This window comes from Neoarius graeffei, chromosome 18 (genome assembly GCF_027579695.1).
Source record: "Neoarius graeffei isolate fNeoGra1 chromosome 18, fNeoGra1.pri, whole genome shotgun sequence".
Lineage (NCBI taxonomy): Eukaryota > Metazoa > Chordata > Actinopteri > Siluriformes > Ariidae > Neoarius > Neoarius graeffei.
In genome coordinates this window covers 69,334,468-69,361,522 of record NC_083586.1, presented here as the reverse complement: position 1 = coordinate 69,361,522, position 27,055 = coordinate 69,334,468, and the positions used below count along the sequence as shown (strand labels likewise).

Below are 27,055 nucleotides of genomic sequence, written 5' to 3'. Positions count from 1 at the left end.
GAAAGCTCCATTTTTGTTCCATCAGACCAGAGAACACAGTTTCAGTCAAAGTTTTCGTAGCGTTTCACAAACTTCAGGTGCTTACGTTTGTGGTTAACTGACAGAAAAGGCTTTTTTCTGGAACCTTCCAAATAATCTGTTGGCATGGAGGTGGAGTCTGATGGGGGTTTTGGAGACTGAAGGCCAATTTATGCTAACAACCCAGTCCTTGCAGATGGCATCGCAGATGGCATCTGCGAAGCCCCCCCGCAGACGCTCTGCGCGCACCTCCCAAAAATTGTGACCACTGCAGACAGCCTCGCAGACAGCGTCGCAGACAAGAGGGCTCTGATTGGTCCACTCTACATCCGCTGTACATGCACTTCCGCTTCCCTACTTTCCCAGTTTGGTTTGTTTTCACGACCGCCATTTTTAAAAACACGAGCGAAGATGGAGCAGCACGAAGAGCGGTTGATTGAGGAAGTACGTACATCTATACGACTCCAGTTCTAGTCATTATAAAAAAAAAGTTCTAGTCATTATAAGTAACCGGAGGATAAACACTCCACTAACCACACCCACCAACTTCTCCTAGCGATTTCGCGACTTCGCGCCCCCTTGCGTTGTGGGGGTGAATAACATCGCGCACACCTATTACTCCCCGCTAAACGATAAGTTACAACTGTCTGCGAAAAGCTATCTGCGAAAGCCTTGTCGCAAGAGCATGCAGAGGCCTTCAGAAACCCCAAGATTTTACTTTTTCTTGTACAGTAATTCACCAAAAGTGATCCTTGGGGACTTTTTTGCCTCTCTTACCCTCCTCACTGTACATGGGGGTAAAATAAACTCGGCTCCTCTTCCAGGTGAGTGTGGAACAGTTCCAGTTGCTGTCCACTTTTTTTAAAATTCTTGCTCTAACAGTAGAAATGGACATTTTCAGGCAAGTCGCTATTTTTTATAACCATTCGCTTACTTATGAAGGTCAACACATTTCTCCCTCATTGGGTTTGTGTGTTCTCTTGTTTTTCTCATCTGATCTCATTATCTGTAGCCGCTTTATCCTGTTCTACAGGGTCGCAGGCAAGCTTAAAGGTTGGATTTTTCTACTTTTTTCAGTGTGAGATGAAGCGACCACCAAAAGGTGGATTTTTTTTCTAATCATTTTTACTGATCTTTACAGGGGTTGCCAATAAGTATGGACAGCACTGTGTATCTGAGTGTTTCATGTGATTACAATGTCAGAAACATACAGTATGCCCTTCTATTGCCAAATCTTTGTGCACACACACACACACACACACACACACACACACACACACACACACACACACGTAAGTTGCTCATAAACCACCGTACAAATTGGTTAGCTTTCAGTTTGGGGTCAGCCACAGTTCAGGTTTCATGTGTGCAGGATTCAGTTACATTTCAGGTTCAGGTTTGGGTTTAGTTTCATTCAGGTTCACGTTCGGTGTGTTTTAGTGTACTCTGTGCTTTTCCTCCTCAATCTGGACCAGATCTACATGCTCCACTTGATGTCAGATCTTAGGAGGGTATGGGTCATTTTATGGGTCTGCTTTGTGGTTTCGTTTGTTGACACTTCGTGAATATAAAGCTTGCTTCTTACAATAAACACTTTTTCTGGAACCTTTTCACCAAGTTTCCCCAACATTACATGTAATTTTACAGCAGAGTTCAGATCTGTAGAACATGGCTGTGTGAGGAGGTGTGTAGCTGGGAGAAGAGACAGTCAGGAGGCAGTGAGAAGAACTGACTGAATCCTGATTTCTGCTCTTGGTTTAAGGAGAACTGTGTAAATGTGAAATGGACTGAGGTCTTGTCAGAGCTGAAGAGAATCAGATCATAAACCATGTGTGCTTTCAAGACTAAAGACAGTGAGAATGCAAAGAGAGAGATTTTCTCTCAGCCTACTTTCTGGTTCCATTTAAAGAGAACTGAGACCTGGTCCTCTCAGCCCACTGAATTATTTCTGTCCAGATCAGAAGCGTGAGTGTTTTTCTCCATCATCTTTTGAGCACATTATAGGCTGAAATATGCACAGTGAAATTCTTTCTCTGTATTTAACCTATTTGAAGCTGTGAGGGGGCGGCACGGTGGTGTAGTGGTTAGCGCTGTTGACTCACAGCAAGAAGGTCCTGGGTTCGAGCCCCGTGGCCGGCGAGGGCCTTTCTGTGCGGAGTTTGCATGTTCTCCCCGTGTCCGCGTGGGTTTCCTCCGGGTGCTCCGGTTTCCCCCACAGTCCAAAGACATGCAGGTTAGGTTAACTGGTGACTCTAAATTGAGCGTAGGTGTGAATGTGAGTGTGAATGGTTGTCTGTGTCTATGTGTCAGCCCTGTGATGACCTGGCGACTTGTCCAGGGTGAACCCCGCCTTTCACCCGTAGTCAGCTGGGATAGGATCCGGCTTGCCTGCGACCCTGTAGAACAGGATAAAGCGGCTACAGATAATGAGATGAGATGAGATGAAGCTGTGAGTGTGCGCATGCACACTCTCTCACACACACACACACACACTCTCACACACACACCAGAGCAGTTGGGGTTTCGGTGCCTTGTTCAAGCCATGGATGTAGAGGGAGGGGAAAGTGCTGTTCTTTCAGTCCCCCATGTGCACATTTTCCTGTTGGTGAAGGAACATCCATGGGTTTGGGGAGTGAATGAACAGCACTTGGGACTAAAACCTATGACCTTTTGGTTCCAAAGCTGCTTCTCTGACATTTAGCCCATGGCTTCTCCAAACAATTAAGGTACTGGTTAATTTTCAAAGCCTCCTTATGAGTGGTTGGGTTTCTCAGTACATGGGTGTAGTGAGAATTTCACTTCCTCTCTTTTCTTTCACTTTTTGCTACCTTATGCACTCCACCGTGCACACACACATGCACGCGCACACACACACACATGCTTGTGTGGGGGAGAGAGAGAGAGAGAGAGAGAGAGATCACTTCACCCATGTACAGGTTCTGGAGGATGGCTCTGCTCTTCCTGCTGCTTTGTGGTGAGAATTGTTTTTTTCTCTTTAAAATTTGCAGCTATTTTTATTTTAATCTAAACATTCTCTTTGAGTATTTACTGTCTGAAATGTTTAATCTCGAGTTTAACTAAAATTCGACTTCCTGTTAAAATCCTCATAACTGCTGTTTTCACTATCAGTGCTACACACACACACACACACACACACACACACACACACACACACACACACACAGTCATTTTTAAACAACCACAGAGTGTCAGTTTGAACTGTCAGGAAAAGTGACGAACATCTTTGAAACAAACCTAAAAAAAATCCTGAAATAAGAAAAATGTGGCTCATGTTAAAAACATTTTAAACCATAATTTCCTAAAAGTCTCTTTATATTTCTTACAGCAGAGTTTGACACAAATGTGGACTGATGACTGTTTAAGGATTTTGGAACATCATTTCCTGTTAGCTGTATAAAGTATTTCACTGCACAGTCTTATTTGCTGCAGCCGCAAATAATTTGTTAATACAATCAAATATTTAAAAACAGTTTGTCGAACAGAGTTGTGATGTCGTGTAGCAGGATATTTGTGGAGAGTAGATTAATATCACTGGTCTGTATGACGAGAACAAAGCCAAATCAGCAGCTCTTACTGTTTATTACAATCATTTATTCTTACAAGATACCAGAAATGCACCATGAGGGAACCAGTACATGAGCTGTGTTAATGGCAGATTCCAGGATTTTTAACCCGGGCCCTATTCCCCATCTCTTTGTGTCCAAATATTTACAACATGAACATCAACAAGAATTATGAAAATTGATCCATTATAACTGGCAACAGCAAAACGGCTATACAATGTCATTTTACAGGGAAATTATCCACATCGAATAAACTGGTTTTTTTTTTCCCACTGACAGACTCATAATATTATTATTATCCTAGTGCATCTCAAAATATTGGAATATCATGGAAAAGTTCATTTTTTAAATAATTTAATTCAAAAAGGTAAACTTTCATATATTCTATATTCATTATGTAAAGTGAAATATTTCAAGGTTGTTTTTTTTTTTTACTTTTGATGATTATGGCTTATAGCTCATGAAAATCAGAAATCCAGTCTCTCAGATTATTAGAATATTTCATTTCAAGTTTGAGTAAAACAGTATAAACACTGTGTATCTCTTGGTCTAGTTCAGTCCACGCAACCACTTCATGGGGAAAACTGTTGACTCGACAGTTGTCTAAAAGATGATCATCAACTCCCTCCACAAGGAGGGTAAACCACAGAAGGTCATTGCTGAAAAGGCTGGCTGGAAAAGGTGCACAAGCAATAGGGATGAGCGCAGCCTTGAGAGGGTTGTCAAGAAAAGTCGATTTAAAGTGCTGATGACACGAACATGACTCTATGCAATTTCTTAAATAAACTATACAACATGGCAAACATGTTAGATTTCTGTTATAATTACGTGAAAAGAAGCTGTTGTTACGCAAATATCCAACTTTTAATTGCACAGCGCAAGAAAACTGGGTCCGTGGCTCGCGGCCATGTTGTGACGTCAGCGGAAGAACACGCTGCGGTTCACTGGCTGTTCTACTCTGGTTCTACTCAATGGAAATGGCGCATGAAAACGCCAGTGAACTCTCTAGTGCTAGCTCTTCCTCTTCTGGGAGTCTAGAATTGTGTTGATCTCTTCCGAATAGAATCTATGATAGCCTACCCTCTTTACCCTTTGCCTCTCGTTGCTAGGCGGCAGTTACATGAAAGCCGCAAGCTTTCACAAGCAAATACATGACTGATATCACGCCGACTTTATGATTACATTTATGATTATCATGTAGAGTCTATAGCTCTACGTACCTTTATCTTATGTCGTTTCACAACACATGTTCTGACAGGAGGACTGTCTTTGGATCCGGCATAGCTACTAGTAGACCCCCTCCGGAATACTGGCAGTGTTGCCAGATTGGGAGGATTCCCGCCCAGTTGGGCGGTTTCAAGTGCATTTTGGTGGGTTTTGAACATATTTTGGGCTGGAAAACTTCAGCAGTACTGCTGACGATTTCCAGCCCAAAATATGTTCAAAACCCACCAAAATGCACTTGAAACCGCTCAACTGGGCGGGAAACCTCCCAATCTGGCAACACTGTGTAGGCACTGCTGATGGTAGTAACACGTTTGTGCTGAACTGAACACCGAAGAGATTCCTTTAAGCTGGGAAGGGTGTCAAAACAATCCAAATCGAAGTGTTCAGAGCACAGGACGGATGTTGGTGAGGGCTCCCACTTGTCACGAGTGCGCCTGACTTGCTTCACCCACTTCGCATGCAGCTCGGGATCTCTGGGAAACTTGAATAAACTTACCCCATCCTTGTAGGTTTTGGAGCAAAAGCTGGCAACACAACGCGAAGGCATAATAACTAATATATATATATATATATATATATATATATATATATATATATATATATATATATATATAAATGTATAATAATAATACTAATAATGACAAACTGAACACCTGTCGCATCAACAACAAACTGGTAAGTTAGGAGGAAGGTTCTTTCGCTGACGTCATATAGCTCCTCCTCCTCCTCATCCTCCGTCTCCTGGGTGCTGCAGCCCCGTCAAATTTGCCCAAATAGCCGCGTTTTTTATCATAACTTGTAAAATAGGCGCCCTCGTGAATTAATATATGGATCATCAGGAATTACTTTTTATGTTATAAAACATCGCCAAAGATGTCAAAAACGTGTCATCAGCACTTTAAGAACTTGGGAGAGCTTCACAAGGAGTGGACTGAGGCTGGTGTCAGTGCATCAAGAGCCACCATGCACAGACACCTTCAGGAAAGGGGCTACAACTGTCACATTCCTAATATCAAGCCACCCCTGAACCAGAGACAACATCAAAAGTGTCTTACCTGGGCTAAGGAGAGAAAGAACTGGACTGTTACTCAGTGGTCCAAAGTTCTCTTTTCAGATGAAAGTAAAATTTGCATTTCATTTGGAAATCAAGGTCCAGGAGTCTGGAGGAAGAGTCGAGAGGCTCAGAATCCAAGGGGTTTGAAGTCCAGTGTGAAGTTTCCATAGCCTGTGATGATTTGGGTTGCCATGTCATCTGCTGGTGTTGGTCCACTGGGTTTTATCAAGTCCACTGAGCAACAGTCCAGTTCTTTCTCTCCTTAGCCCAGGTAAGACTCTTCTGACATTGTCTCTGCTTAAGGAGGGGCTTGATATTAGGAATGTGACAGTTGTAGCCCTTTTCCTGAAGATATCTGTGCGTGATAGCTCTTGATGCACCGACACCAGCCTCAGTCCACTCCTTGTGAAGCTCTTCCAAATTCTTGAATTGACTTTTCTTGACAATACTCTTGAGGCTGTGCTCATCCCTTTTGCTTGTGCACCTTTTCCCGCCAGCCTTCTCAGCAATGACCTTCTGTGGCTTACTGTCCTTGTGGAGGGTGTCAATGATCATCTTCTGTGTCGAGTCAGCAGTCTTCCCCATGATTGTGGTTGTGTGAACTAAACTAGACCGAGAGATACACAGGATTTATGCTGTTTTACTCAAACTCAGAATGAAATATTCTAATAGTTTGAGATGCTGGATTTCTGGTTACAAAAAAAAAGAACTTTTTCATGATCTTCCAATACTTTGAGATGCAGTAGTAAATGTCTGACAACATGGAAGGGATCCCTACAGAGATAAACCTGTGTCTGTTTTCCTCAATAACTGTAAAAAAAAAAAAAAACCCTGTAGAAAACGACTGTTTCTACACTCAAAAAGTGGACGCAAAAAGTTTCCCCTGATTGTGAAACAGTGCTTATAACATTATTTGTCACTATATATAATACTGTAAATATTATTTCACTGTAATTAATTAACCCGTGATCAATAGTACAACAACACAACAACAACAACAACAATAATAATAATAATAATAATAATAATAATAATAATAATCATACTGGTGTAATGTTATTAGTCTAATTATATTCAGAACAATCATACTTATATAAATCTGTCTTTCAGCTGTCTCAGTCTCGGATGGATTTAACATTGACATGTTGAACCCAGAGGAATTCACAGGAAATAAAGAGGAGTTTTTTGGATACAGACTGCTGCAGTATCCGTCTGACAAGACGAAAGAGTAAGTATTTACTTTATTTATTTCTGTCACTAACTTAACTTTTTCTAAGCCTGTCTCAAACAATCTGCACATCTCTGTGTCTTCCTACAGTCTGTATATTGTAAAAACATCATTAAAACTTCAGTGATTTGTAAATATTTAGTGAGGATCTCGGATATGTGAGGGACAGGAGCAGCTCACGCAGATGTGATGAGACATGAGGAGGTGTTAAACTGCACGTTTATAGATGAAAGGATGAAGATGACCAAAACCTATTACTGAGCAGCCATTAGTTACTCCGACTGCTTGAGTGTTCAGTACGTGTGTGTGTGTGTGTGTGTGTGTTTCCTGTGAATGAGTTAATGGCGCTGGATGTTTTAATGTGAACTTAAACAGAATAATCTGCTGTGTTTGGAATCGAGTATCTTGGCTAAAAGTATTTAGTCCATGTGACTGCCTCAGTGTCTGTCTGTGTGCCTGTTTGTCTGTCTGCCTGTCTGTATGTTCGTCTGTCTGTCTGCCTGTTTATCTGTCTGCCTGCCTGTTTGTCTGTCTGTCTGTCTGTCTGTCTGTCTGCCTGCCTGTCTGTCTGCTTGTCTGTCTGTTTGCCTGTCTGTCTGCCTGCCTGTTTGTCTGTCTGTCTGCTTGTCTGTCTGTCTGCCTGCCTGTTTGCCTGTCTGTCTGTATCTCTGTCTGCCTGCTTGTCTGTCTGTCTCTGTCTGTCTGTCTGTCTGCCTGTTTATCTGTCTGTCTGTCTGTCTGTCTACCTGTTTGTCTGTCTGTTTCTCTGTCTGCCTGCTTGTCTGTCTGTCTGCATGTTTGTCTGCCTGTCTGTCTGTCTGTTTGCCTGCCTGTTTGTCTGTCTGTCTCTGTCTGTCTGCTTGTTTGTCTGTCTGTATGTCTGCCTACCTGCCTGTCTGTCTGTCTGCCTGTTTGTCTGTCTGTCTCTCTGTCCGTCTCTCTGTCTGCCTGCTTGTCTGTCTGTCTCTCTGTCTGCCTGTTTGTCTGTACATTCATCTGTCAGTTTCTTAACTGTACACCAGTGATGTGATACATGACCTCTAAATTTCTATCTGCTACATGGAGGGTAAGGTCATGAAAATCATATTGTTGTGCTTGTGTGTGTTGTTAGAATTATCGTCAGCGCTCCATTAAGTGCAAACAGATCAGGAGCGATTTTTAAATGCACAGTGGAGAAGAAAAATTGCAGCCAATTTTATCAGCCAGGTACACACGCACACACACACACACACACACACACACACGCACACACACACACCTAACAGAGTTGTACTGGTCCTCAGACTTGAAGGGGATCAGGTTCTTTGGGATGTCGATGGCAGTGAGGACATCTCCATCAGCCTCTCTCACTGTGAGTTTCACACTTTATTACGATAAGTTTTTAGACAAACACTTATCACTTTAACATTCAGTTATTAACAGTTTAACATTATCATTTTAATACTTTGGTGCTTAATTCAATACAATTCAATTCATTTCAATTTTTATTTGTATAGAGCTTTTAATAATGGACACATTGTCACAAAGCAGTTTTGCTAGTGTGTGTGTTAAATGTGTACATTTATCCCTAATGAGCAAGCCTGAGGTCACAGTGGTGAGGAAAAACTCTCTCAAACAACACGAGGAAAAAACCTTGAGAGGAACCAGACTCTAAAGGGAACCCAACCTCATCTTGGTGATAAGAGATAGTGTGATTATTAATAATGTCTCTTCTATAACTGTGTGTTATATGGTTAAAAAGTGCAGCTGAGCTTATGAACAATTTATGAGTATCAGAGTCAATGACCTGAAGAACTGAACTGTTTTTAAGGCCCGGTCCCACTGCACTTACGGATGCAAAGAGGATGTAAAACGTAAAAAAATCTTTGCCATCCGTTGGAAAACGCTATGCATCCGTTGTGTACTCATTGCATACGTGCTTCATACGCTCTATCCATCAAGCATCCGTCCACTGTGATTTCATCCGCGCAAAAAGTTTTGAGCTGCACAAAACTTTTAGAACGGATGAACTTTCCGCCGTGTACGATGTAAATCCGCGACATATACGAGCAACAAACGTTCTATGTCCGTTATCATCCGTTAAACGTCTGCTGTATCCTCTCTGCATCCTCTGGGCATCCTCGCAACTCACATCCGCTGCAGCTGAAAACGGAAAGAGGGAGGAAAGATAAGGTACATGAAACGTCTATTCATCGTTAGTAGCACGGAAATAGAAAGGATGTAAGCGTATGCATCTCGTGTATAAAGTATTCAAAATGGACAAAGCGTTTATATCTGGGATGTATCTCGTATATTTAGGATGTCTGGAGTATGTCTAGAGTATGTAGAAGGACACCTAGCGGACAATCGATATTTTGTATAAAAAGGGGGAGAAAATCATCTAGTAGTAGAGATGTATCGATGTAGCCGCCAGCACGTCTTTCCGCTTTATGCTGATGGCGTGCGTGCTGCATCCCTTTATTTCCGCGGAGCAGACGCAATTCATACCCCCCGCATGCGCAGTGAACGGTCTGCATCCGATATACATCCGCGCAACATCCCCTTTGTTTCCGTTAGGCGTACGTGATGCATCCCCTTCATCCGCTATGCATCCGCTCTTTCTGCTATGCGTCCGCTTCTCAGTTATCACCGGTAACCCCTTCGGAGCTGTCATCCACTTCCATCCGCTTTCATCCGCTAGGCTTCCTATGAACATGCGTTTAACATCCCCGCTATATACTACCCACGTCCGTTCTTTTCCGTTCTGTTTTCGCAAATTTTCGCCAATTTTGTCCATTTCTGGAGCGGATGAAAATGGATAGAGCCACCCCCGAAATTTTGCTCGTCCGCTGTGTCCTTTTTGCATACGTTTTGTGTCCATCGGCCAGTGGGACCGGGCCTTTAGTTCTAGTATTAAATGTTCAGTGATGGAGACTTGAGTGCAAACTGTTCTTAGCAACTGCAGTCCTAAATCTATCCAAGGAGGAACGTCCACAGTAATGTCATGCTGATCTTTAGGCCGTCCATGTTGGAGGACATCCAACAGCATGTGTTGCTTGTGTTGCTTGGGGGGGAGACGACACATATTAGATATGCTCATGTCCTGTAATGGTTTAAGAAGCTTGTGCACTGAGTACAAGCAGGGACTCCAGCAAGACTAACTATGACAGCATAACTAAAGGGGAGAGCCAGAAGGTAACCCAGTCATGAGGGAGCCCTGGGACATAAAGCAGCAGCCACTACACCGTCAACAAACCTAAGTGAACTTGACCGTCAATGAACAGCTGGTAACTTCAACAAAATAGACTTCATGCTAAAACTATAATGAATTTCCTGATTACACATTTGTACTTTGTAACTTTATATCAAATCAAAAATACTTTATTGTCCCTGTGGGGGAATTTTTCTTGGGCAAAGCGCTGCAACGGCTGCACAAACAGACAAAACAGCAGAACAGCAAACAAAGGACAAACAATACAGAGAATAATACAGTATGACCAAGAATAAAAGAATACTAAACAATAATATATTGCAACCCCCCTAAGACATGTAAAAAACTAAATGAGAGAATAAATAAGCAAAGCCTGGCATTAAGCCTGTAATTCAGTGCCCTGTAGAACAGCCATTAATTTGAATTTAATTGAATGCCTTTATTGTCATTGCACAGCTGTACAATGAAATTTCAGTGCAACTCCTCAAGTGGTACATCCAATATAAAAATAAAAGTCTAATATAAAATAAGTGTAATATAAAATATAAAAACAGCACATGTTTTAAATTTTAAAAAAGTGTAATATAAAATATAAAATGGCGGCGCGCACAGACGCAGTGGCTAGGAGCTACTACAACTGGCATAGTTTTTGTACTTTATTGGTGGTACTGTGTATTACTCTACACGTTTTCGGGGCAGTGGCACTCCAATACAGCCGCTCTGAACTCCTTCAATTAAATACTGGAGCACACCACCTGTTAGCCGAGTATTATCCTCCTGAGATCACCAGACCATCTCCCGGGGACCCCGCAGCAGCAGGCCAGTGAAGGAGGCGCTGTGAGCGGTGGCAGAAGAGGAGCAAGCGGGCTGGCCTATGGGCCAGGCTAAAGGCTAATCCATTCAAACTACTGCTTCCTACTGTCTTTCTCTCTAATGTCCGGTTGATCCGTGGCAAGATAGATGAGATACAGCTACATATGGCAGCAAAGAGGACTATTTATAACTGTTGCTGCATGATTTTCACCAAAACCTGGCTGGACAACACCACTCCGGACGCTGCTATCGAGCTAGTGGGACGTACCGCCTACAGAGCCGGCAGGACCACGGACTCTGGCAAAAAGACTGGCGGGGGACTATGTATCTATATTAACAACTCTTGGTGCACCAACGTAACCATAGTGAGTAAACTGGGCAGTCCAGAGGTAGAACTCATGTTGCTAAAGTGCAGACCATTTTACTTACCGAGGGAGTTCACTGCTGTTCACATCTGTGCTGTTTACATTCCACCAGACGCTAATGCTAAGCTGCCGCTAGCACACGTTCATGACAGCATAAACAACAGTTTAGTAGCTCATCTGGACAGTGTTTTTATAGCAGCTGGGGACTTTAACCATGCTGATTTGAAAACAGTTCTTCATACAGTAAGTTCCATCATAATGTGAAATGTGCTACTAGGGGAAATAAAACGCTGGACCAAGTGTATACTAATACAGCAGATGCATACAGGGCTCAGGCCTACCCCCACCTGGGTCTGTCGGACCACCTTTCTTTGCTGTTATATCCACGGTATACACCTAAGATCAAAAGTGCAGGGTCTATAACCAAAGCTATGAGAACATGGCTGGAGGGTGCCATCCCTATGCTGCAGGACTGTTTCCATCACATGGATTGGGATGTATTCAAAGGGCAGGGCACAGACACTCGGGAATCCATGGATGAATACACCTCCACTGTCCTATGTTACATCAACTTTTGTGTGGATAACGTTACATGGTGGAAACATTTTCGTGTGTATCTGAACAGGAAACCTTGGATGACACACAGTATAGAACAGCTGATCTGAGCTAGGGATTTGGCACTTAGCTCTGGGGACCCTGGGGCATACAGCAGAGCCAGGGCTGCACTGAGGAAAGGTATCAATACTGCCAAACAACAACATAGGAGGCGTATTGAAGCCTGTTTCAACAACTCTATAAACCCCAGGCAGATATGGGAGGGCATCAGGGCCATCACAGACTACAAGAGCAAAGCAACAGCAATATCTTCCTCAGCTGATGCCACCTTAGCTGAGGATTTAAACCATTTTTATGGCCGCTTTGACAGGAAAAACACAGACCTGGTGCGGCCCCCCTCCCTTCCTCTGACTCTGCTCCAGTCATGAGCTTTCATGAGGTGAGACGTGTCCTCCGCAGCATCAACACAAGAAAAGCAGCCGGACCGGACGGTGTGCTGGGCCGCGTGCTGAAAGATTGTGCTGCGGAGCTAACAGATGTCTTCGCCTCTATTTACAATACATCGCTGTCCACATTATGGGTCCCTGCCTGCTTTAAGGCAGCCACAATAGTTCCCATCCCTAAGCAATCAAATGTCACATGTCTGAATGACTACAGACCTGTAGCACTCACCTCCATTCCAGCTAAATGCCTTGAGAGACTGGTCTTCAAACACATTAAAGGCGCAATACCACCAACATTTGACCCATACCAATTTGCGTATAAACAGAATAGGTCAACTGAGGATGCTATTGCCATTGTGCTCCATTCACTACTGGAGCATCTCGAGCAGAAGAACACCTATGTGAGGCTCCTCTTTGTCGATTTCAGCTTGGCCTTTAATACAATCCGGCCCTTCAAGCTCCAAGCCCAACTACACCATCTTGGATTGAACATCTCACTGTGCAATTGAATTGTGGACTTTCTGACAAACCGAACACAAAGTGTGAGAGTAGACAAGCACACTTCCTCCACCCTTTCAATCAATACCAGGGCCCCCCAAGGGTGTGTGCTTAGCCCTCTGCTCTACACCCTGTTCGCACATGACTGCTCTGCTTCTTCTCTTTCCAATATCATTGTTAAATTCGTTGACGACACCACAGTGCTCGGACTTATCAACAACAATAATGAGATGGATTACAGGGCTGAAGTGCAACATCTAGCATCATGGTGTGTGGGTAATAATCTCATACTGAACATCAAGAAGACCAAGGAGATGATTGTGGACCCCCACAAGAAGAGACAAAACAACCACCCTCCACTCTCTATTGGCAATGAGGCGGTGGAGAGGGTGATGTACTTCAAATTCTTGGGAGTGACTATCACTGAGGATCTGTCCTGGGGCATCAACACCACCTCAGCGGTAGGAAAGGCCCAGCAATGGCTCTACTACCTGAGGCAACTGAAGAATGCCAGGATCCAGAAACAGCTGATGGTGAACTTCTACAACTGTGCCATCAGCAGTGTTCTGACATATGGTTTCCTTGTGTAGTTTTCCAGCTGCATTAAGGCCGAACAGCAGGCACTCCAGAGGGTTGTAAAAACAGCAGGGAAAATCATGGGGACCACTCTACCAGAGATCAGTACCATCTACACCTCCCGCTGTCTGAAGAGAATGCATAACATCCTGCATGACCAACACCACCCGGCCCATCACTTGTTCCACCTGCTGCCCTCAGGCAGAAGGTACAGGGCCTTACCAGCTAGAACAACCAGAATGTCCCAAAGCCTGTACCCTCAGGCAGTGAGGCTGCTGAACGGTGCCCCACTCCCCTCTCTCCCCTCCTCCCATGGACAGTAAACTGTACCTCACCCTACAATAACTGTGAACTGAATTTTGTATTGCTGCAACATTACATTAACTCCACATCTGACCATGCTCTCTGTCTCTGGTGCCCCTGTTCTTGATCTGTTTTCTGATATACCTCTTGCTGCTATGATTATGACTGTTTACATTTCATGCCTGCACTGGACTCTATTTATAATGGGTATTATGGGACTTTGCACTACTATGCACTTTTTACATTATGCACTTTTTACATTTACTATGTATGGCTGGGTTGCTCCAACAGAATTTCGTTGTTATTTATGACAATGACAATAAAAAGTGATTGATTGATTGATTGATTGATTGATTGATTGATTGATTGATTGATTGATTGAAAACAGCACACATCATATACAACCCCGATTCCAAAAAAGTTGGGACAAAGTACAGATTGTAAATAAAAACGGAATGCAATAATTTACAAATCTCAAAAACTGATATTGTAGACAACATATCAAATGTCGAAAGTGAGATGTTTTGAAATTTCATGCCAAATATTGGTTCATTTGAAATTTCATGACAGCAACACATCTCAAAAAAGTTGAGACAGGGGCAATAAGAGGCTGGAAAAGTTAAAGGTACAAAAAAGGAACAGCTGGAGGACCAAATTGCAACTCATTAGGTCAATTGGCAATAGGTCATTAACATGACTGGGTATAAAAAGAGCATCTTGGAGTGGCAGCGGCTCTCAGAAGTAAAGATGGGAAGAGGATCACCAATCCCCCTAATTCTGCACCGACAAATAGTGGAGCAATATCAGAAAGGAGTTCGACAGTGTAAAATTGCAAAGAGTTTGAACATATCATCATCTACAGTGCATAATATCATCAAAAGATTCAGAGAATCTGGAAGAATCTCTGTGCGTAAGGGTCAAGGCCGGAAAACCATACTGGGTGCCCGTGATCTTCGGGCCCTTAGACGGCACTGCATCACATACAGGCGTGCTTCTGTATTGGAAATCACAAAATGGGCTCAGGAATATTTCCAGAGAACATTATCTGTGAACACATTTCACCGTGCCGTCCGCCGCTGCCAGCTAAAACTCTATAGTTCAAAGAAGAAGCTGTATCTAAACACGATCCAGAAGCGCAGACGTCTTCTCTGGGCCAAGGCTCATTTAAAATGGACTGTGGCAAAGTGGAAAACTGTTCTGTGGTCAGACAAATCAAAATGTGAAGTTCTTTATGGAAATCAGGGATGCCGTGTCATTCGGACTAAAGAGGAGAAGGACAACCCAAGTTGTTATCAGCGCTCAGTTCAGAAGCCTGCATCTCTGATGGTATGGGGTTGCATTAGTGCGTGTGGCATGGGCAGCTTACACATCTGGAAAGACACCATCAATGCTGAAAGGTATATCCAGGTTCTAGAGCAACATATGCTCCCATCCAGACGACGTCTCTTTCAGGGAAGACCTTGCATTTTCCAACATGACAATGCCAAACCACATACTGCATCAATTACAGCATCATGGCTGAGTAGAAGAAGGGTCCGGGTACTGAACTGGCCAGCCTGCAGTCCAGATCTTTCACCCATACAAAACATTTGGCGCATCATAAAACGGAAGATACGACAAAAAAGACCTAAGACAGTTGAACAACTAGAATCCTACATTAGACAAGAATGGGTTAACATTCCTATCCCTAAACTTGAGCAACTTGTCTCCTCAGTCCCCAGACGTTTACAGACTGTTGTAAAGAGAAAAGGGGATGTCTCACAGTGGGAAACATGGCCTTGTCCCAACTTTTTTGAGATGTGTTGTTGTCATGAAATTTAAAATCACCTAATTTTTCTCTTTAAATGATACATTTTCTCAGTTTAAACATTTGATATGTCATTTATGTTCTATTCTGAATAAAATATGGAATTTTGAAACTTCCACATCATTGCATTCCGTTTTTATTTACAATTTGTACTTTGTCCCAACTTTTTTGGAATTGGGGTTGTACAGCAGACATTGACATAAAACAACAAATTAATAAATAGATGAGCTAGTGAATTGCACAGTGCAGAATATATTGCAGAGAATATTGCACATAATTCAACTAAGAGCTGAGTTGTTTTATGGCACTTGGATAAAAACTGTTCATGAGTCTGGAGGTGTGGGCCTGTATGAACCTATAGTGCCTTCCAGAAGGCAGCAGCATAAACAGGCTGTTTCCTAGGTGAGAACAGTCCTTAATGATGTTTTCTGCATGGCGCAAGCATCTGGTGTTATATATGTCCGTCAGGTGTATAGCAAAGGACTCAGTACACAGCCCTGGGAGGCACCAGTGCTGAGGGCCAGGACTGAGAAATGGTGGAACCCCAGTCTAACTGACTGTGGACACTCTGTTAGAAAGTCCTTGATGCATCTGCAGATGTGATGGCTGACACCCAGACTGTAAAGTTTGGACATCATTCTACTGGGTATGATAGGATTAAAAGCAGAACTGAAGTCCACGAACAACATTCTTACATATGAGCCGGGTTGTTTCACATGCGTCAACACGCTATGGAGAGCTGTGTTGATAGCATCTCCTGTTGACCTGTTGGCTCTGTATGCAAATTGGTACTGATCCAAACTGTGAGGGAGAGAGGCTTTGATGTGTTTTAGCACCAGCCTTTCAAAGCACTTCATAAACATCAAGGTAAGAGCCACAGGTCTGTAGTCAGAGAGGCTGCTGACAGATGGTTTCTTAGGGATGGGCACAATGGTAGCAGATTTGAAGCATTTGGGGACAGTACAGGAGGACAGAGTGAGATTGAAGACAGAAGTGAATACCTCAGTCAGTTGGTCTGTCCAGCCCTTCAGCACTCTTCCTGGGATACCATCGGGACCGGCAGCCTTCCTGGGGTTCACACCATGCAGCACTCTCCTGACCTCCTCCATACTCACTGTGAGTGCCAGGTTGCTCATGGGTGATAACAGTGTGGACCCAGTCTCTGCCTCAGTCACCTCAAAACGTGCGAAGAAATGGTTGAGCTCCTTAGTGAGGTTCCTGCTGGTACTGATGTTTGAATCTGTGGAGCCCTTAAAGTTTGTGAGGTGCTGGATTCCCTGCCAGACACGTTGGGGGTCCCCTATGCTGAAGTGTCCCTCGATTTTGTTCCTGTAGGCTGCTTTTGCCTCTTTGATTCCTCTTTTTAGTTTGGATCTGGCAACACTGTACACTTCCATGATGCCAGACCTAAAGGCTGTGTCACAGTCCCTCAGCAGCTGCTTGACATCTCTGGTCATCCACGGTTTGTTGGTCTGATAACATCGTATCTGTTTCTCAACAGTGACATTTTCAATACAGGTATGAATATAAAACAAAACCATGGATGTATAGTCCTCTAAATCCTGTTGTGCAAATAGGTCCCAATTGGTGCACTCAAAGCAGTCCCGCAGTTGTGGAATTGCGTTCTCAGGCCAAATCCTCATGTGTCTCACTCTAGGCATAGTTTTCTTAATGAGAGGTTTATAGAAAGAGGGATAAATGGTCAGACTGGCCTAAGTGAGGCTGGGCAGAGACTTTATATCCTTCCCTAGTGTCACTGTATACATAGAATCCAGTGTGTTTTGACCTCTCATTGGACATGTAACATGCTGGTAGAATTTAGGGAGGACAGTCTGTAGGTTTACATGATTAAAGTCCTCAGCCACAATAAAATCCTATCGGGATGCACAGACTGCAGTATGCAAATGGATGTTAGCAATTTGTTTAATGCTACATTAGCATTAGCACTGGGTGGTATGTAAACAGCCATGACAATGACAACAGTAAACTTATGCGGCAGATAGAAAGGCCGGTATCTCAGTGTGACAAACACCAGATCAGATGAGTGGTGTCTCTCAATCACCGTAGCGTTTGTACACCACCTGTTGTTAGAGTAGATGCACAGCCCTCCACCTCTGCTCTTACCGGACTCACCGTTTCTGTCAGCCCGGTACGCTGTGCATCCTGTTAGCATGGTAGCCTTGTCTGGGATTCCCGAGTGCAGCCACATCTCCATTATCACCATCAGCGAGCAGTTCTGCACTGATTTTTGTGCATCAATGATCAACGTTAGCTCATCCATCTTATTACTAAGCAATCTGGTGTTGGTCAGGGAGATGCTGGGTAGCGCTGGCCTGTGCGCGGCTTTCCTCAGTCGGGCCCGAATGCTGGCTCAACAGCCGTGCTTCTGGCATCATTCCCTGCGCTGCCTCTTGCGTCTTCCGCCCAGTGATCCACAAACACCACGCTGGTCGAGCGATCTCTGGCGGCAGATAGTCGATGTAAAAACTTTTGGTGAAATCTGAGTCACCACACAATGCGCCAATCCTTAACAAGTCTTTCCATTTGTATGTCAAGGTTCCCGCTGATGAAAAAACAAACAAGACAGACAAAAGGAACAACCACATCAAGGAGAGCAAAGCCGCTGCGTTCTTACATGCCGCCATCATGGAAATGCCTTAATACCTGTACACCAGTGTGCTACAGTGGTGCTTGAAAGTTTGTGAATCCTTTAGAATTTTCTCTATTTCTGCATAAATATGACCTAAAACATCATCAGATTTTCACAGAAGTTCTAAAAGTAGATAAAGAGAACCCAGTTAAACAAATGAGACAAAAATATTATAATTGGTCATTTATTTATTGAGGGAAATGATCCAATATTATATATCTGTGAGTGGCAAAAGTATGTGACCCTTTGCTTTCAGTATCTGGCGTGACCCCCTTGTGCAGCAATAACTGCAACTAAACGTTTGCGGTAACTGTTGATCAGTCCTGCACACCGGCTTGGAGGAATTTTAGCCCGTTCCTCCGTACAGAACAGCTTCAACTCTGGGATGTTGGTGGGTTTCCTCACATGAACTGCTCGCTTCAGGTCCTTCCACAACATTTCCATTGGATTAAGGTCAGGACTTTGACTTGGCCATTCCAAAACATTCACTTTATTCTTCTTTAACCATTCTTTGGTAGAATGACTTGTGTGCTTAGGGTCGTTGTCTTGCTGCATGATCCACCTTCTCTTGAGATTCAGTTCATGGACAGATGTCTTGACATTTTCCTTGAGAATTCGCTGGTATAATTCAGAATTCATTGTTCCATCAATGATAGCAAGCTGTCCTGGCCCAGATGCAGCAAAACAGGCCCAAACCATGATACTACCACCACCATGTTTCACAGATGGGATAAGGTTCTTATGCTGGAATGCAGTGTTTTCCTTTCTCCAAACATAACGCTTCTCATTTAAACCAAAAGTTCTATTTTGGTCTCATCCATCCACAAAACATTTTTCCAATAGCCTTCTGGCTTGTCCACGTGATCTTTAGCAAACTGCAGATGAGCAGCAATGTTCTTTTTGGAGAGCAGTGGCTTTCTCCTTGCAACCCTGACATGCACACCATTTTGTTGTTCAGTGTTCTCCTAATGGTGGACTCATGAACATTAACATTAGCCAATGTGAGAGAGGCCTTCAGTTGCTTAGAAGTTACCCTGGGGTCCTTTGTGACCTCACTGACTATTACACGCCTTGCTCTTGGAGTGATCTTTGTTGGTCGACCACTCCTGGGGAGGGTAACATTTCATCTCATCTCATCTCATTATCTGTAGCCGCTTTATCCTGTTCTACAGGGTCGCAGGCAAGCTGGAGCCTATCCCAGCTGACTATGGGCAAAAGGCGGGGTACACCCTGGACAAGTCACCAGGTCATCACAGGGCTGACACATAGACACAGACAACCATTCACACTCACGGTCAATTTAGAGTCACCAGTTAACCTAACCTGCATGTCTTTGGACTGTGGGGGAAACCGGAGCACCCAGAGGAAAGAGAACATGCAAACTCCACACAGAAAGGCCCTCGCTGGCCACGGGGCTCGAACCCGGACCTTCTTGCTGTGAGGTGACAGCACTAACCACTACACCACCAGGGGAGGGTAACAATGGTCTTGAATTTCCTCCATTTGTACACAATCTGTCTGCCTGTGGATTGGTGGAGTCCAAACTCTTTAGAGATGGTTTTGTAACCTTTTCCAGCCTGATGAGCATCAACAACGCTTTTTCTGAGGTCCTCAGAAATCTTCTTTGTTTGTGCCATGATACACTTCCACAAACATGTGTTGTGAAGATCAGACTTTGATAGATCCCTGTTCTTTAAATAAAACAGGGTGCCCACTCACACCTGATTGTCATCCCATTGATTGGAAACACCTGACTCTAATTTCACCTTCAAATTAACTGCTAATCCTAGAGGTGCACATAGTTTTGCCACTCACAGATATGTAATATTGGATCATTTTCCTCAATAAATAAATGACCAACTCTAATATTTTTGTCTCATTTGTTTAACTGGGTTCTCTTTATCTACTTTTAGGACTTGTGTGAAAATCTGATGATGTTTTAAGTCATATTTATGCAGAAATATAGAAGATTCTAAAGGGTTCACAAACTTTCAAGTACCACTGTAAATGCAAGAATAAAGTGCGAGACTGAAGGACTTAGGTAAAGTGCAAGTGCATCAAGATACATATCAGACTTGACCTCTTTTCTTGTTGAGAAGTGTGAGAGACATTGGAATGAATGAGAGCTTGAGTCTGTTGGTTTTACACTTACTTGCTCTGTAACGTCTGCCTGAAGGTAACAGATCATATTCATTGTGCAGAATGTGTGACGGGTCATTTAGAATCCTATGAGCCAGTCTGATTACAGAGCCTGCATACAGTTGTGGTCAGAAGTTTACATACAGTGACATGAATGTCATCTTGGATATGAATGTCATGGCAATATTTGGGCTTTCAGTAATTTCTTTGAACTGTTCTTTTTCTGTGGCAGAATGTACAGCATACATCTTTAATAAAAAAAAAAACCCACTATAATTTGGTGCACAAGTTTTAATTGTCTTTGGGTTTTCTGAAATCAACACAGGGTCAAAATTAAACATACAGGGTCAAAAATATACATACAACACACCTAATATTTGGGTAAAATGTGTCTTCAGAAGATTCACCTTGACCAAACATTTTTGTTTAACATGAACAAGCTTCTGGCAGAATTCTGGTTGGATATTTCACGACTCTTCATGGTAGAATTGGTAGAGTTCAATTAAATTTGTTTTCATCTCCCGCCCAAATGAAGTTTGCCGGGGGATATAGAAATGGGTTCCGTCCGTCTGTCCGGTCGTGTTTTCGTTTCCAGGCCATATCTTTGAAACTACTGAAGATATCGTCATGCAACTTTGTATACGTAACAAGCAACATGTGAACTGGTGCCTTTTGCTATTGTAGATTTTTGAAAAAGAAAGTATTTTTCAAATTTTTACAGAAAAAATAGATTTTGATTTAGTTTCTAAGAGCAATGTTTGTTGCCGGAGCATGTATCCAAAACTATTCATAATATGGATTTGAAACTTGGTATTGATGTTAACAAGGTGATGTAGATGTGACTTTTAGAAACGGGTTCCGTCCGGTCAGCTGGCTGTCCGTCTGGTCATGTTTTCGTTTCTGAGCCATATATTTAAAATGACTGAAAATATCTTCATGAAACTTTGTATACATTTCAAGCAACATGTGAACTGGTGCCTTTTCCTATTTTGGATTTTTGAAAAAAAAAGTATTTTTCAAATTTTTACATAAAAAAAATAGATTTTGATTTAGTTTCGAAGAGCAATGTTTGTTTCCGGAGCATATATCCAAAACTATTCATGATATGGATTTGAAACTTGGTATACATGTTAACAAGGTGATGTAGACTCGCATGAACATGGCGGCACGGCCCGTGTCTGCGGCAGCCTCTCCTAGCAGTAGGGCAGTACCGGCATCTGTGTCTGTGTCTTTGTGTATGACTAGAATAGTGTATGATCATAAATTTCTATTAGATATCAGAGTTAAACATTCTTATCCTGCTGATAATCACTGGTTGGGAGTAGTACATGGAATGGGATTACAACGCATCACTGGCCCAATACCACCGACCACCCCACCGGGAGATAAATTAGAGAGGAGCCGAATTCGGAAGCGGTGCGACAGGACGAGGAAATGGGGGAAACGAGGGGGAGTACATGCTAGACTCACGGGCAATCTATACAGGCCAGCGGTTCCGACAATCATGCTAGCTAATGTACGCTCACTCGCTAATAAGATGGATTACATCAGACTCTGGAGAACTTCACAGCACAGCGTGAGAGACTGTTGCATTTTGGTATTCACCGAGACGTGGCTCAATGACAACATCTCCAACTCTGCGGTTCAGCTAGAAGGGCTAACTCTCCACCGAGCAGACAGGACTGCTGCTTCCGGTAAACTGAGGGGAGGAGGCCTGGCGCTGTACACAAATAATATGTGGTGCCAGGACGCTAAAGTGGTCTCCACGGACTGCTCACCGAACATCGAGTACATGATTGTGAAGTGCCGTCCTTTTTACTCGCCACGGGAGTTGTCAGCGGTTGTTCTTGTGGCAACTTATGTTGCACCGAGTGCTAATGTAAAGGAAGCTATGAATGAGCTATATCACAACATCAGTAAGCTTCAGACAGTCTATCCTGACTCCCTCATTGCTGTTGCCAGCGATTTCAACCAAGCAAGTCTTAAAGGTGTGTTACCAAAGTTCTATCAGCATGTGGATTGTGTAACTAGAGAGAACAACACATTAGACCATGTGTACACAAACATTAAGAACTGCTACAAAGCAGTGGCTCTCCCCCACATCGGCAACTCTGACGACCTAGTGGTCATGCTTATTCCTGCATACAGGCCAAAGGTTAAACAGAATAAACCCGTGGTAAGAGAAGTCAGAGTGTGGTCTGCAGAGGCAATACCTGCTCTGCAGGACTGTTTTGAGAGCACACAGTGGGAGATATTCAGGGAGGCAGCAACGAAGGATGACATAGTTGACTTACAAGAATACACAGACTCTGTAATTGGCTATATAAATAAATGTACAGATGATGTTACAGAAACGAAACTCATCAGGCAGCGTGTTAACCAAAAACCTTGGTTGACTGGTGACATCTGCTCACTATTGTGGGCCCGAAACGCTGCCTAGAAGTCTGGGGATGAAACTGCATATAGACAGGCAAGACAAACTTTGTCCCGGGGCATAAGGGAGGCGAAGAGGCTGTACGGGCAGAGGCTCAGTAGTCACTTTGTGGACAATAAGGATGTACGACGTTTGTGGCAAGGGTTTAATACAATCACTGACTACTACTCTATGCCCCCACAAATTGATCATGATGATCCATCATTACCGGACAGACTTAACAGTTTTTATGCACGCTTTGAGGTGAATAGTAGCAAGTTACAGAACTACCAGCTACCAACTGTCAATGAGCAAGCACTCCAGATGACAGCTACCCAGGTAGAAAAGGTCTTCGCCTGTGTTAACCCACATAAGGCGGTAGGGCCTGATAACATATCTGGGCGGGTGGTGAAGGGATGTGCTGAGCAGCTTAAAGATGTCTTTACAGACATTTTTAACATTTCCCTGAGCCAAGGGGTTATACCCACCTGCCTCAAGAGTGCCATCATCATCCCTGTGCCTAAAAAGTTAAATCCAGTCTGTCTAAATGACTACCGTCCTGTGGCACTGACACCATTAGTTATGAAATGTTTTGGGCGGCTCGTCCTACAGCACATTAAACACCATCTGTCAGCAGACCTAGATCCCTTGCAGTTTGCGTATAGGGCTAATCGCTCAACAGAAGATGCTATTTCTATGGCTCTCCACCTCACCTTGTCGCATCTTGAGAAGAGAAACTCATATGCCAAGCTACTCTTCATTGACTTCAGCTCTGCGTTTAATACTATCATCCCCCAACAGTTGGTGGAGAAGCTGAGGTCACTGGGGTTAGTTTCTGGCATATGTAATTTGGTTCTCAACTTCCTTTTGCAGAGACAGCAGAGAGTCAGGGTGGGCAGCTACATCTCAAAAACCATCAATGTGAGCACAGGCTCCCCTCAAGGCTGTGTCTTGAGCTCCCTGTTGTTCAGCCTGCTCATCCATCACTGTGCTGCACGTTCAGATACCAACCACATCATCAAGTTTGCCGATGACATGACCGTGGTAGGCCTGGTCAGAGGCGATGATGAGTCTGCATATAGAAAGGAGGTGGAGGAATTAACATCATGGTGCAGCTCACATAATCTAGGGTTGCATCTTCACGTGATTGGCTCAAGATTTTCTATGAAGCTTTGTTAAAGCATGCACCTGGCGTGCTCTGGTATGTGCAGGCGGATGTGAGTTAGGGAGAGCTCAAGCTCCCTGCTTATCACCACCGAGGTCAGGAAAGGTGGTTACATCATGAGAAGATGCATAGTTAGGACGAACTCAAGCACCCTGCTCATTACTACCAAGGCCACAGAAAAGCGATTACAGCATGTGGAAAAACATCTCTTCTCAGTAACTCAGTAACATACAGAAACACAGAGAATAATAATGTTCATCCATTAAGTCACTTGAGCTCGACATACAGGAACACAGAGAATAATAATGTTCGTCCATTAAATTTCCCTCACAGCATGGACTCGACTTATAAGCACAGTCCATATATTTTCAATAGGGTTGAAGTCAGGACTTGTTTTAAGCTTAATGTTAGCCTGCTTTATCCTCCACAACCAGCTCTGATGTGTGTTTGGGTTCATTGTTTTGTTGTAACTCCCAAGTCCCAAGTTGTGTTCAAGTTTCTGATGGTTTATGCTGAAGAATTCTGAGGTAGTCCTCCTTCTTCATTATTCCATCCACTTTGTGCAATGAACCAGTTCCACTGGCAGCAAAACAGCCCCAGAGCATGATGATCCTACCATCACCACCACCACCAGTTCATACAGTGTCCCTCTGTACATGGTGGTCATTGTGGCCAAACAACTCAATCTTTGTCTCATCTGACCATACAGCTTTCCTCCAGAAGGCTTTTTCCTTGTACATGTGGTCAGCTTCATACTGTACTTTAGTTAAGCTTGAAGGTGCCAATTTTGGAGCAGGTGGTTATTTCTTGGATAGCAGCTTCTTAGTCCATGGTGATCTGAACTGTAGACAGTGATCCATCAGCTTCCAGTTCATGGCAGGGCTGTGCCATGGTGGTTCCCAGGTTGTTCCTGACCATTCAAACCAACTTCCTTTCAGCTGATGGTGACAGTTTGGGTTTTCTTGAAGCAAAGTGACTTGGCAAAGTGACTACACCTCACAATAACTTGGATACAATTGTTTGAACTGATCTTTGAATTTGCAGTTGTTTAGAAATGGAGGTGGCCAGGGAGAGGGATGTCTTAGGCTCTGCTTAGGCTGCTACCCCTGTGACCCAGATCCAGATAAGCGGTAGAAGATGGATGGATGGATGGGTAGAAATGGCTCCAAGAGACATTCCTGAGTTGTGTATATTTGTAATCCTCTTTCTCAGATTTGCACTGAGCTCCTTGGACTTTCCCATTTTACTGTGTGTTGGTCAATCCAATGAGTGCTGTAAACAAGCCCTTTTTATGAAGGCACAGAAAAGCTACCAGCTGTAGTCAATCATGATCACTTACAGGAAGTTAAGAGACCTCAGCCTTGGTAAGATAAGAGACATTTTGGAAGTTTCAGCAGCTCTGAATTAATAATCTAAGTGAGTGTGTGTAAATTTTTGACCCTGTATGTATAATTTTGACCCTGTGTTGATTTCAGAAAACCCAAAGAAAATTAAAACTTGTGCACCAAATTCAAATGTTTTTTTTAATTAAAGATGTATGCTGTACAATCTGCCACAGAAAAAGAACAGTTCAAAGAAATTACTGAAAGCCCAAATATTGCCATGACATTCATATCCAAGATGACATTCATGTCACTGTATGTAAACTTCTGACCACAACTGTAGATGGACTGAAGGGAAGGATAATCTTTCTTGCCTATCACTTTCATAGCTGTTTTTACCATGTTCTCAATCTTGGACTTTAGGTGGACTGTGAGGGTACCCTACCACGCTGCCATACCATATCTGCTGATGCTCTCTAGCACAGCGAAATAAAATATGATATCGGTGCTCACACCGAACAGTCCGAGTCTGCAGAGGAAATGCAGCCTCTGAGCCAACCTCCCACACTCCCATATGGTCACTCCGTTTCAGGTAGCAGTTAATCTGTATGCCCAGATATTTAAGTGCACACCTGCTCAATAACACTGTCGCTTATTATCACTGGGTCATGGACTCTCACCTCTCCAGGGTCAAATATCATCTCTCTCTCTCTCTTTTTTACATTAAAAATGAGATGATGGCTGTTGCCCCAGGCTTTAAAGGTGGCAATCTGGCCCTGATACACTGAAGGGCAGTCATCTCTGCACAGTAGGCTTAAAATTGATGTGTCATTGGAAAATTTGATGATGTAGTTGTTAGGCTGGCTGCTCCTACATTCATTAGTGTACAGTGTAAAAAGGATGGGAGAGCTCATGCAGCCTCGTGATACTGTGCTACAGAATTTGGCTGTGGAGAGCGAGCCATTGACTTTTACTTGCTGGGACCTGTCTGTTAGAAACGAGTAAAACCATTTTATGATAAAATGGTTCACTTGCATGTCATTTAACTTCTGGATCAGAAGATGTAGTTGAATTGTGTTAAAAGCTGAACTAAAATCTACAAATAGGACATGAGCGCAAGCTTTGGGATTCTCTAGATGTTTACTGATGAGATGCGTCATATTGATGACAGCATCCTCTGTGCTCCGCCCCTGCGTATAAGCAAATTAAAAGGGATCCAAACCTGATGCTACCTCTTCTTTCAACAAGTTCACAATGATCCTTTCAAAAAGATTCATAACCACAGATGTAAGAGCTACTGGTCTGAAGTCATTATTAGCAGCAGGACATGAAGTTTTAGGCACAGGAATGATTACAGATTTCTTTCAGAGAGCTGGAACAGTGTGACTATCTAAGGACTGTTGAAAAATTGGGCACCAAGCAGCAGTAAGTTCAGATGCACAGTTTTTGAGAAGAATGGCAGGCAAGCCATCAGGGCCTGTAGATTTCTTATTACAGACTCTGCTAAAAACGCACTGTATCTGCTTTGGTTCAACAATCACACATTAGGAAACATCAGAGGTGGTTAAAGAGTCTAAGAGCATACCCCCCTCCTGAGAGAAGTCCCGTGTCTCAAACCTTAGGAAAAAAATCACTAAGTTTATCAGCCCTGCCTTGATCGTCCGTAGTGGAGGGCTGTATCCTGCTGGTGTTCATATTTGTGATA

The 27,055-nt window shown here is 43.3% G+C and overlaps 1 protein-coding gene across 1 annotated transcript in view; it reads left to right on the top strand.

Moving 5' to 3' along the window:
• Window positions 1-2,887: 2,887 nt before the first annotated feature.
• Window positions 2,888-27,055, top strand: part of zmp:0000001082 (integrin alpha-D) — a 136,109-nt gene continuing 111,941 nt past the window's right edge. Inside the window, exons 1-4 of the mRNA XM_060899365.1 lie at window positions 2,888-2,992; window positions 6,994-7,111; window positions 8,223-8,317; window positions 8,395-8,462. Coding sequence (XP_060755348.1) covers window positions 2,896-2,992; window positions 6,994-7,111; window positions 8,223-8,317; window positions 8,395-8,462 — 378 coding nt within the window. The 5' untranslated portion in view covers window positions 2,888-2,895. The remainder of the gene's footprint in view (window positions 2,993-6,993; window positions 7,112-8,222; window positions 8,318-8,394; window positions 8,463-27,055) is intronic.